The sequence below is a fragment of the Chelonia mydas genome, chromosome 20 (genome assembly GCF_015237465.2).
Source record: "Chelonia mydas isolate rCheMyd1 chromosome 20, rCheMyd1.pri.v2, whole genome shotgun sequence".
In the NCBI taxonomy this organism is placed as follows: Eukaryota; Metazoa; Chordata; order Testudines; family Cheloniidae; genus Chelonia; species Chelonia mydas.
Genome location: NC_051260.2, coordinates 18802313 through 18815134, shown reverse-complemented (window position 1 = coordinate 18815134; position 12822 = coordinate 18802313). Strand labels below are relative to the sequence as shown.

General features: G+C 44.5%; 1 protein-coding gene across 1 annotated transcript in view; it reads right to left on the bottom strand.

Moving 5' to 3' along the window:
- SLC27A1 (solute carrier family 27 member 1) overlaps positions 1 to 12822 on the bottom strand; it is a 33279-nt gene that overhangs the window by 7082 nt on the left and 13375 nt on the right. Inside the window, exons 3-10 of the mRNA XM_037888066.2 lie at positions 7604 to 7998; positions 5350 to 5511; positions 4030 to 4099; positions 3849 to 3940; positions 3572 to 3681; positions 1495 to 1704; positions 837 to 963; positions 429 to 566 (exon numbers count right to left, since the gene is read on the bottom strand). Coding sequence (XP_037743994.2) covers positions 429 to 566; positions 837 to 963; positions 1495 to 1704; positions 3572 to 3681; positions 3849 to 3940; positions 4030 to 4099; positions 5350 to 5511; positions 7604 to 7998 — 1304 coding nt within the window. The remainder of the gene's footprint in view (positions 1 to 428; positions 567 to 836; positions 964 to 1494; positions 1705 to 3571; positions 3682 to 3848; positions 3941 to 4029; positions 4100 to 5349; positions 5512 to 7603; positions 7999 to 12822) is intronic.

The window sequence follows — 12822 nt, the reverse complement described above, 5'->3', positions numbered from 1 at the left end:
GCACTAGGCCCTGCCTTTCAGCCCTTGAATATGCCATCTAGGTACAGCACATGCAGTTAAAGAGAAGACTATTCCTACCTACCTCCCAAGGGTGTGGAGCTAAATCAGTGGCCATTTCCCCAGTGCCTACAGGATCTGCAGCTGGACCAGGATGAGGGAAAGAAACGAGAGAGAAAAGCTAAAGCAATAAGGGGTGGGGTAGAGAGAAACCATCCCTATGGGTTTTCTGTTTGTAGTTCATACATTCTATATTGAATCTAGAATACGACACAGATGGCAGCAGAACAAAACCCTAAGGTAAGATTTCTTGTCAGCCTCTACAAAGAGCTGATTAAACCCTGGGAGCTCTAAGAGCCATTTCCCCTGCCCAGTGACTGAAACATATTTGTGTCTAACACTGGTGAAGCCAGCACTTGTTCTGACAGTACCTGAAAGGTATGCCCGGTCCCCTTTTTGGAACACATTGCATGCTATCTTCTTATTGGTGGCACTCTCATTGACATAGCCATCAAACCTGCGCAAGGGGTCCTGCTGGTTTATTCTACCCACAAGGAGGCCTGGCTCCCCTAGAAAAAACAGGACAAGACCCCATGAGATCACAACTGCTAACAAGATTGGCCATTGTGCTGGCAGTTTTTGCAACACAGACTTACTTAATGCAGGTTACTATACTGCTGTATGATGTATTTAGTTGAGCGGGGCTACTTTTGAAACAGAGACCTGGAGGCGAAAGGCTTCATATCCCACCTTTCGTTCCTTGAACCAGCTAGTGCCCATTTGTTATTCTTGTATAACAGTTAAAGCTTTGAGCATTTGGTGTACACAGTAACACTCACCTGGGCAGCAGGGGATGCAGAGCCCACTGGAGTCACGGATCAGCTCCATGGTGTCTTCATTTACCTTCACCAAGCGAATGGGATAAACATTGGGCAAAATCCGGCTGTTGAAACCACAGGCTCCAACCTTTCAAGAGATGGACTAAGACACATGAGGAAGTGAAGGGCTAAAATGAATCATTTAGCCTCGGAGCTGCATGTTCCTTGTTATATCTGGCTGTCTACCTTCTCCTAAAAAAAAGGTGTGGGTGGGAATTTTCTAATCATTCCCTATTAAAAAAGGAAATCATCCCCCACCACCAAGATGAGAATTTGTCCTGTAAAAGTGGTGCACGCAAAAACAATCACAGATTTAGCTCCCTGCAGCCCAGTGATAGGTCCCAAAAGACACTATGCAGAACAGCCAAAAAAACAGGCAGAAGGTACATCTCTCTCTGTACTAAGAAAAGGAGTACTTGTGGCACCTTAGAGACTAACCAATTTATTTGAGCATAAGCTTTCGTGAGCTACAGCTCACTTCGTAGTCTCTAAGGTGCCACAAGTACTCCTTTTCTTTTTACGAATACAGACTAACACGGCTGTTACTCTGAAATCTCTCTGTACTGTATCCCTCTTAGTATATATTTCTCTCCTTGCACTGTAGTCACCCACTGCGTACCTTTCCATCCAAGTTAGCAATGCTGCAATTACACTCTGTGGCTCCATAGAACTCCCCAATCTGTTTAATTCTGAAGCGCCTTGTAAAGTCTTCCCATATGGTAGGTCTCAATCCATTTCCCAGTGCTAGTCGTACGTGATGTTGTGCTTCTGCCTCCCGTACTGGTTGGTTCAGAAGATACCTGCAGATCTCCCCAATATACTGAATAATCTGAGGAAGCAAACACAAATATAGATCAGTCTCCAGGAGATCTTTATGATGCCCTGGGAACAACTGAAACATGGATATAGAAAGGTAATCCCATAAATAATATAGCTATCTCAGCACCTCCATTATTAAATTTATGTGGTAATGCCCAGAAGCCTTAATCAAAATTCGGTATCCTTGTGCTGGGTACTGCACAAATATAAAATAAAAGTCCGTGCCCCAAAGTGCTTACACTCTAAACAGACAGAAGACAACGACAAGGAGTGAGGAGACAGGTACTGCATGCAAGCAAAGTGACTAGGGTGATTGGGGCATAGTTCTGGAGCCATTTCCTGAATATTTATTATGGTTCCTGGCGTGGAGCAAGGGAAGGAGTTAATATGACCAAAGCCATACAGAAATGGAAGGAAGGGGGATAATGTGTGGTAGGGAGGGAAGGATGGAGAAGAGCACAGAGGGTGAAGAAGTGGCAAGGCTGGCAGTAGAGGGACTGCCAAGAAGGGTGGGGAATGGAGGTTGGGCCAACAACCAATCAGCAGAGGGGAAATAATATCCAGCATTCAAATAAAGTCCAGTGTGCTGACAATACTGGTGTCCAAAGACCCTGCACGTACCTCCCATTCTTGCAGCTGATGCTGAGCAGCCCTGGCTGGCCTCACCCCAGAAAGTCCTGTTCTGCTTCCCCTAGCCATAGTTTGCATCAGAGGATCTCAGATAAGCTCCTCACCCCTGGAGGAACCTGCTCTGCTCCTCCCCTACATTTGTTATCCTGAACTCCAGCGAAGCTCATGCCTGTCCAAAAAAAGGGCTGCTCCTAATCATAAGGTCCCTTTAAGAGCAGGAGCTCATGGGAATGCTGCTTTTTGGAGTCAGAATGCAGTTAAAAGTAGTTCAGAACAAGCATCTGGAGCCATAGCAATATGCACAGAACTTTTAATACCAGCCTCTGAGACACGTAACAGTAATGCCAGTGTGGGAGAAGAAAGACTTGTGATCAGTCCAGTCCTCCCCGTATTGTGCCTGTCATGCTACGTATCAAGCAAAGATCCTCCTGTAACAGATCTGCCTGCTATTAGAAGAGAGACAGTCATGTGTTTAAAGCCAGGATTTATCTTCTCTCTTAAGCTTCCACACAGCATCCAAAATAGACATCTGGAACAAGCTTTCTGTCCTTTCTCCTCCTCTTCATGTGCCAGCAACCCATTCTCTGATTGTCTAGCTCCAAAGAATATTTGAAGTCACTTCATGTGTGTACTATTAATTGCATTATTGCAAAAGTCAGAGGTGGTAGGGCTGGTGCTCTCATGTTTTATATCTATATGGAGGTTATGAATCTTATAATTCATTTTTCTATGTTGCATTTTAACAGGACTGTAGATAAAACTCCAGTGGCAAATTAAGCTCACTGGAATTGTAAAGTGCAGGGGCATAATTTACCATGTCATCTCTATGCACCATATTTCCTGATATTCCTCTTTTGCTCATTTAGGAATGGACTGGCTAAAGATGTTAGACTGGTTGATGTTAGTCCAGCGGGTTAGTAAGCATGCTCTATATCATCAGGTGGGAAACTCAGATTCCACTTCTTGTCTTTGTCTCCTGTAGTCATCAGGACCTGGAAGCAACATAGATTTGGCAATGAAGGGCTTACAGTCTAATGTCTCATGAGTGGTGGTGAAGGTGAGGTGTGATGCTAACTGGAGAAGTAAGAGGGGCTACAGTTGAATGCTTGAGGTGGATGGCAGGGAAAAGTCAGAGCTGAGACCTGGAGATTCCCTGCTGAAGCTAGAAATAATCCCACTGCCCAAATCAATTTGCTTCCATAAACTCCAGGCTGCAGAGACATGACAGAATTCAAGACACCGCTTACTGTGCATTTGTATTTTGTACAATCATCCCAAAAGCGACTGGCTGAGAATTTCTTCCTGATCACCACAGTGACACCATGGATTAGACACTGGCCGACTCCCATGATGTTACCTGGAAGACAAAGAGGGGCAGAATATCAGTGCTGGCTCTGGCTTCAAACACTTTGGATAAATTCATTTACAACAGTACTTGAAGGTCCTCAACAGCACCAGAAGCAACCTGGGCCCTGGGATAGGCAGCAATATTGTGAACTTTTGCATCCTAAGGAGGAAGCATACCTGCTGAGTGATAGAGTGGCAGGCAGTTGTAGAGGATATCTTCAGGGCGCATTCTGTAGGCACAGTACCCAAAGGCAGCTATGCGGTAGTACCTGCAAGAACACAAGGGATGTTAAGGAATAGAAATGAACACAGCACTGAGTATCACTGAATGAAGAGCAGCTTCTCTTCAGCTCCTCACCTGCTGTGCACCACAATGGCAGCCTTTGGCATTCCTGTCGTGCCAGATGTGTAGATATAGAAGAGCCGATCTAGAGAACAGAAACACGAGCCAGGCATATGACAGATTCTCTTCAGCTGTTTAATCCTTTTTTCTGTGCAAGGCTAGGTTTTAGCTTTGCTCCTATCAGTGATCTGCTGATCACGAGTGACTGCTTTGATTTAGTGCTGGCACAGGAGAGTGTAAACTGATATGGTTGGCATAGAAGCCATATTACAGCCCTAGCGAAGAGAACCCTTGATGCCAGTAAACTTCACCCATAAAAACAGAGGGTGAAAGGCAGCCTCAATTCTAACCTTTAAATCAAGAATGCAGGGCCCTAAGGGCATGCACTTTTCTTCTCCCTTCTCCAGATTGCCTTGGAATTAGGCCAGCTGCCTGACTCAGATGCTACTGGGGAGATGAATCTAGAGGAAAGGTCACTTCAAATGGGGGCAGGATTGTCTAAGGCAAGCTACACTGTGAGGAGAAAGAGAATAGCACAGAGCAAGATTTTGGGGATTTTGTAAAGAATCCAGCAAGCTTGCATTACAAAGCATCACGTTTCTCCATGCAGCAGGAGTTATTGATCCTACCGTAACAGTTACTGAAATGAGAGGAACACACTCACCAACAGTGTTACACATCTCACAGGTGTTATATAGCCTATTTCTGATTCTATTAAACATGAAACACTACTATCTAGCCAGTTCCCTTCCTCTCTTTCCTCCTCTTCTCCACAAGTAAAATAAAAAAATATAGAGGGCTGAGGTCATTAGTAATGAAACCAAACCGCACAGCCTACATATTAGGGGAAAATTGAGGGAATCTCTATAAACAGGAAAACCCTTCTTCACCTTTCCTAAATACGAGCAGGCTGCTCATCTGGTTTCTCTTGGGTTTTTAGACACACACAGTTATAGCAAGTCCTTTCTCTTTCATCTGGATCTGGTACCAGCAATACTGATTGGAGTTAAGCATCATGGGTAGCAGCACCCTCTTTCCCTCAGTTAGTAAGATATATCCATTCTCTAAACCTAGGAAACCCTAAGAAGCCAATGAACTCCAGTGACAGATATTCACCCAGAATATATTAGTTAGGATGCTGCCTTTTGCTAACTTTTAGCCTAACTTTTCTCTTTTATACCTGGTGGTTCAAGTGGTGTTAGGATTACTCTCTCCTTCACTGCTTGCTTAGTTGCCCATTCAGTCATTACCATGTCCCAAAAGGAGGACTCCTTGAGTTCCAGGTCTCACACTTATACATGCATCACAGGAAAATAAGCTCACTGGGAAACTTACCATCTAAACCTTTGGCTTCAATCTGATCTGGAGGAGATTTCGATGCAGTACTCAGAAGAGGATCAAGGTATTTAGTCTCCACAGGGACAGAATCTGGGTTAAAATCTCCAGAGCAGAACTTCACCATGTTCTTGCCCAGCATCCCATTCACTTCAGATATTGCTGCAACACACAACTACCTCGGTTACAACAAGCACAATACTCTGGGCCACAATAACAACATTGCCAGTACTGATTCTTATTTTTTCTTTGCATCTAATAAGACATCTGCAATGCTAAGACCAGAAAAGCCAGAGACTTAATTGAAATACTGAGATACCTATCCAAGTAATGATCAAATTACCATGACCTTGGTGTCCTAGATCCAACATGAGACCTTACTGCAAATTTAGGCAAAATTATCTTTTTATCCATTTTTGTCGCATGAGCTGCAGTTCAGCAGTCTAGAAGGATTTCAAGGCCAATGGTTCAAAGACACATTCAGAATCCCCAAATTAGATGTTAATAAACTGTGGAAGAAAGTTTAGTTCAACAGCAATATAATGCACCGTGTCCAATATAAAGAACAGCGTCCACAAACTTAAACTCATTGTATAGAGCAGCGGTTCTGAAATGAATTTTTGCAGTGGCTGCATGTGCAGCCACTGCAAATTCACAATGGCTGCAGTTTTTGACAGTTAAAATTATACTAGTGACACTCTAATCATGTTATTTGGAAGTGTCATGTAAATAAAATAATAAATCTTTTCAATGTAAAGAGTACGTACTATTAATACCACAAAAGTTACACAGTTATTACAAAGTATGTCAAAGTATTTTTTTAAAAAGTTTGTTGCTGCATGCCCCCAAAAGTTGTGGAGGCCACATACGAAGTCCTTGGTGCTGCACTTGAGAATCACTGGCGTAGAGGACACACAATGTGAAGTTAACCAGAGATTATAAAACACAACAGGACAAGAAATGAATAAACCTAACATTACAGCAGTATATATGCCCAATGGCCTCTGATGGGATGTTAGATGGGGTGGGATCTGAGTTACTACAGAGAATTCTTTCCTGGATGTCTGGCTGGTGAGTCTTGCTCACATGCTCAGGGTTTAGCTGATCGCCTTTATTTGAAGTCAGGAAGGAATTTTCCTCCAGGGCAGATTCGCAAAGGCCCTGAGGGTTTTTCGCCTTCCTCTCCAGCGTGGGGCACAGGTCACTTGCTTGAGGATTCTCTGCACTCAAGTCATTAAACCACGATTTGAGGACTTCAATACTTCAGACATAGGTTAGGGGTTTGTTACAGGAGTGGGTGGGTGAAATTCTGTGGCCTGCACTGTGCAGGAGGTCAGACTAGACGATCATAATGGTCCCTTCTGACCTTAAAGTCTATGATTTTATGATACAGATAACCTTCCTTTTCTGTGTGCACAGATGCAGAGCTCCTGGAGTGGGGAGTTTCTAATCCTCTTTACAGCTCCAAGGAGACCACACCTGACTAATGAACTCAGACGTGGGCAACTCAATACTAGGAAGACACTGACATAAGAGCAGAAGTAATAGTTGTAGCTTCCCACAATACTTCTCCTATCCATCATATTACAGACTTCTCTCCCTTTAATAACTGATCAGCAGTGACTCAGTTTTCCCATTCTGTTCCCAGTGAAACCCAAATGAGGGAGGAAAGAAACCTCTCTAGGAAACATGCCCTAAGTCAGGGGTGTCCAACCTGTGCCTGAGGAGCCAGAATTTATCAATGTACATTGCCAAAGAGCCACAGTAATACGTCAGCATCCCCCCATCAACTCCCCCCAACCCCCTGCTCCCAATGCCTCCTGCCCACCGGCAGCCCTGCCGATCAGCGCCTCCCCATCCCTCCCCGCACCTCCTGATAAGCTGTTTCGTGGCATGCAGGAGGTTTGGGGGGGATGGAGAAGGAGCGAGGGCACGGCAGGCTCAGGGGAGGGTGCAGGAAGGGATGGAGTTGGGGCAGGGCCTGTGGCAGAGCCAGGGGTTGGGCAGTGAGTACCCCACAGCACATTGGAAAGTTTGCGCCTGTAGCTCCAGCCCCGGAGTCGGTGCCTATACAAGGAGCCGCATATTAACTTCTGAAGAGCCGCATGTGGCTCCGGAGCCACAGGTTGGCCACCCCTGCCCTAAGTCCTTACTCAGAACTACTCCTAATTTCGGTGAGAACTTGCCTCAATCAGGACTAAGTAAGAACTTCAGGAGTTAGTCCTTAATGTGTGCCAACTCTCAGGTGTCTCACCTGCAGCCAGCTCTCCTCCAAAGATCACAGCCTTTGCCCCTGAGGTTGTCACACAGTAAACCAGAGAATCCAGACGCAAATTGAAGTTAATGAGAGCTGCCTCAATACCAACTTTTGCCATTCCAAGCCAGAGGCCCACGAACTCGGGACGGCTCTCCATGAAGATGGCAATGACATCACCCAGACGGAACCCCTGCTGGTAGAAGAAGTTAGCCACGGCATTGGAATACTCATCCAGCTGCTGGAATGTCCATTTCTCATCATTGGACTCATAGATCAGAGCCACTTTGTCAGGGTGCCTGCGGACGACATCGTGGAAGATCTTTGGAATAGTGTTTTTGGCTCGCTGATGCTTTCGCAACTCATACTTGACACGTATCAGCACTGAGAGACCACTGCAGCAAGGAGAGGAAAGTCATAATTCCAGCAGAAAGTACAACACCCCTCAAATAGTTTAACATACAATCTGATAAAAAGAAAAGGAGTACTTGTGGCACCTTAGAAACTAACCAATTTATTTGAGCATAAGCTTTCGTGAGCTACAGCTCACTTCATCGGATGCATATTGTGGAAAGTGTAGAAGATCTTTTATACACACAAAGCATGAAAAAATACCTCCCCCCACCCCACTCTCCTGCTGGCAATAGCTTATCTAAAGTGATCACTCTCCTTACAATGTGTATGATAACCTGGATTTGTGCTGGAAATGGCCCAACTTGATTATCATACACATTGTAAGGAGAGTGGTCACTTTAGATAAGCTATTACCAGCAGGAGAGTGGGTTTGGGGGCGGGGGGAGTTTGAGAAAACCTGGATTTGTGCTGGAAATGGCCCAACTTGATTTTCTCAAACTCCCCCCCCCAAACCCACTCTCCTGCTGGTAATAGCTTATCTAAAGTGACCACTCTCCTTACAATGTGTATGATAATCAAGGCGGGCCATTTCCAGCACAAATCCAGGGTTTAACAAGAACGTGGGGGGGCGGGGGGGAAAGGTTAGGAAAAAACAAGGGGAAATAGGTTACCTTGCATAATGACTTAGCCACTCCCAATTAACTTAGGCTTGAATAGAGACTGGGAGTGGCTAAGTCATTATGCAAGGTAACCTATTTCCCCTTGTTTTTTCCTAACCTTTCCCCCCCGCCCCCCCACGTTCTTGTTAAACCCTGGATTTGTGCTGGAAATGGCCCGCCTTGATTATCATACACATTGTAAGGAGAGTGGTCACTTTAGATAAGCTATTACCAGCAGGAGAGTGGGTTTGGGGGGGGGAGTTTGAGAAAATCAAGTTGGGCCATTTCCAGCACAAATCCAGGTTTTCTCAAACTCCCCCCGCCCCCAAACCCACTCTCCTGCTGGTAATAGCTTATCTAAAGTGACCACTCTCCTTACAATGTGTATGATAATCAAGTTGGGCCATTTCCAGCACAAATCCAGGTTATCATACACATTGTAAGGAGAGTGATCACTTTAGATAAGCTATTGCCAGCAGGAGAGTGGGGTGGGGGGAGGTATTTTTTCATGCTTTGTATGTATAAAAGATCTTCTACACTTTCCACAGTATGCATCCGATGAAGTGAGCTGTAGCTCACGAAAGCTTATGCTCAAATAAATTGGCTAGTCTCTAAGGTGCCACAAGTACTCCTTTTCTTTTTGCGAATACAGATTAACACGGCTGTTACTCTGAAACCATACAATCTGATATATTTTAACTCATGCTTCTACACTGCCGTATGCAACTTGACAATTTCACTCACTTACCAGGGAAAAAAAATTTTTTCCCTGAAGAGTCGGGAGCCCCAATCTATTAATTTCTGCAGAATCTAAGGCTTGATGTTAAATACAGCAAGTTTCTTTCTAGCCCTTATAGTTCAGCACTTCCAAATGTGACCCAGTGCAGTGCCATGTTCCTACGGTTCCTGGGCCTCTGCTGCCCCCAGGGCTTCTCCTGCAACTTCAGAGTGAAGCGAATAGACTCTAATCAGAGAGACAAGGTGGGAGAGGTAATATCTTTTATTGGACCAACTTCTGTTGGTGAGAGAGACAACCTTTCAAGCTTACACGGCTCTTCCTCAGGTCTGGGAAACATACAGAGTTTCATAGCTAAACACAAGGTGGAACAGTTTGTTTAGCGTAAGTAGTTAACACACTTCAAGGGACCTTTCAAGATGAAGTGGCCAGTTAACACCTTTCCAGTCATGGAAGGGAAGTATGGGGGGGGGGGGTGTCAGTTGATTATATATTGTTGTAATAAATCATAAATCTTGTGTGTCTATTGAGTCCAGGATTTCTGGTGTCTAGCGGAGTAAAGAATTTAAGTTCCCAGGCTCCTCTTTTGTAGGTGTTGTGCAGGTTTCCTTTGAGGATGAGGACTGAGAGTTCAGTGCATTAAAATGCCCCAACAATTACTATGTGGGTGAAATGAGACAAATCACTACACTCTGGAATGAACTCACAGAAAAATTATAAAAGACAAACACCATATCATCTATAGGTGAACACTTTTCACAAAGCTATCACTCTATATCTGACCTCTCAGTCCTCATCTAGTGATGGCAAAAATCTAGTGAGCCATGAAATATCCTTACAAAATTAGGAGGATGCATAACAGCACAAAATAAGAATCTCTATTGGTTACTTAGCTGATGGGAACAGATTATATATTTATACACCAGTTTTATTTGACCTCAAGACTTCTTGGGTCTGACTTGTCTATTTCTCTTTGTTATTCTGGATGCCAATGAAGTGGGAGATTTTTATCAGGATAAACACTGAGGCTACCTCTACACTACAGACTTACAGCTGTGCCGCTATAAGGTCTCCCCTGTAGCCACTTTTTGACCGCAGGAGAGAGCTCTCCTGCCAGTATAATTAAACCAACCCCAACGAGCAGCCTTCTGCCTTCATAGCACTGTTCACACCAGCACTTTTGTCAGTGAAACTTACGTCAGTCAGGGGTGTGTTTTTTCACACCCGTGACCAACAAAAGTTTTGCTGACAAAAATGCTAGTGTAGGCAAAGCATGAGTTCATAGTGGAACTCTATAGTTTCTCTCAGAGATGCCTCCGGATCCTAAAGCCAATCTTCCAAAAAGAAAGAAAAACACACATTCCACGGAGGAGTCTGACTCATAGGCTATTGGCCTGAGCCAGCTAAAGCACTGTTCTCTAATTGAAAGTCTGGACCACTGCTGTCCCACACAGAACGATTGCTGGCTATATTTCTATTATGTTGGAGAGACAGAGAGCACTACAGCCAGCCTCTTTAGACACTTAGATACACACAGACCCCCCACACACAATCCACAGCAAAGTTAATTTGAATACCTTAACCAAATAAAAAAAAGACATATTGACAGAAGACATGGATGAGACGACATTACAGATCCTTATTTTAAGGATTTCATTTAGGGGGACTAGAAAACAGGAAGCTTGCTTGCTTTCTCAACAAGGAAATAATTGCAAATACATTTTGTTTTAGAACAACTCTTTCTTCCCATAACATGCTTTGTAATGTCCTAGTGTTATGGTATCTGTAATTTGCAGATCCTGTGGGAACACATAAAAGTATTTCCATAATTCCATAAAGAAAGTTTAAAAACAAAACCACAGCTTGGACATGTAGCATTAACTCATAATCTGAGCTTTAATAGAACAGAGGCAGACTTCCCATGTAGAAAAGCCATACAATTGTGATTGGGGATGTTGTTTCTTGTCAGAGAAAAGCCTCCAGTGTATTGCTCTTCGTATGCAATCTTCTTACCATTCAGACCCCTAAACTGTTCCAGGAATGGTGGTGAAAGATGAATCATAGAATCATAGAATATCAGGGTTGGAAGGGACCTCAGGAGGTCAACTAGTCCAACCCCCTGCTCAAAGCAGGACCAATCCCCAATTAAATCATCCCAGCCAGGGCTTTGTCAAGCCTGACCTTAAAAACTTCTAAGGAAGGAGATTCTACCACCTCCCTAGGTAACACATTCCAGTGTTTCACCACCCTCTTGGTGAAAAAGTTTTTCCTAATATCCAACCTAAACCTCCCCCACTGCAACTTGAGACCATTACTCCTTGTCCTGTCCTCTTCTACCACTGAGAATAGTCTAGAACCATCCTCTCTGGAACCACCTCTCAGGTAGTTGAAAGTAGCTATCAAATCCCCCCTCATTCTTCTCTTCTGCAGACTAAACAATCCCAGTTCCCTCAGCCTCTCCTCATAAGTCATATGTTCCAGACCCCTAATCATTTTTGCTGCCCTTCGCTGGACTCTCTCCAATTTATCCACATCCTTCTTGTAGTGTGGGGCCCAAAACTGGACACAGTACTCCAGATGAGGCCTCACCAATGTCGAATAGAGGGGAACAATCACGTCCCTCGATCTGCTCGCTATGCCCCTACTTATACATCCCAAAATGCCATTGGCCTTCTTGGCAACAAGGGCACACTGCTGACTCATATCCAGCTTCTTGTCCACTGTCACCCCTAGGTCCTTTTCCGCAGAACTGCTGCCTAGCCATTCGGTCCCTAGTCTGTAGCGGTGCATTGGGTTCTTCCGTCCTAAGTGCAGGACCCTGCACTTATCCTTATTGAACCTCATCAGATTTCTTTTGGCCCAAACCTCCAATTTGTCTAGGTCCCTCTGTATCCTATCCCTGCCCTCCAGCGTATCTACCACTCCTCCTAGTTTAGTATCATCCGCAAATTTGCTGAGGGTGCAATCCACACCATCCTCCAGATCATTTATGAAGATATTGAACAAAACCGGCCCCAGGACCGACCCCTGGGGCACTCCACTTGACACAGGCTGCCAACTAGACATGGAGCCATTGATCACTACCCGTTGAGCCCGACAATCTAGCCAACTTTCTACCCACCTTATAGTGCATTCATCCAGCCCATACTACTTTAACTTGCTGACAAGAATACTGTAAGAGACCGTGTCAAAAGCTTTGCTAAAGTCAAGAAACAATACATCCACTGCTTTCCCTTCATCCACAGAACCAGTAATCTCATCATAGAAGGCGATTAGATTAGTCAGGCATGACCTTCCCTTGGTGAATCCATGCTGACTGTTCCTGATCACTTTCCTCTCATGTAAGTGCTTCAGGATTGATTCTTTGAGGACCTGCTCCATGATTTTTCCGGGGGCTGAGGTGAGGCTGACTGGCCTGTAGTTCCCAGGATCCTCCTCCTTCCCTTTTTTAAAGATTGGCACTACATTAG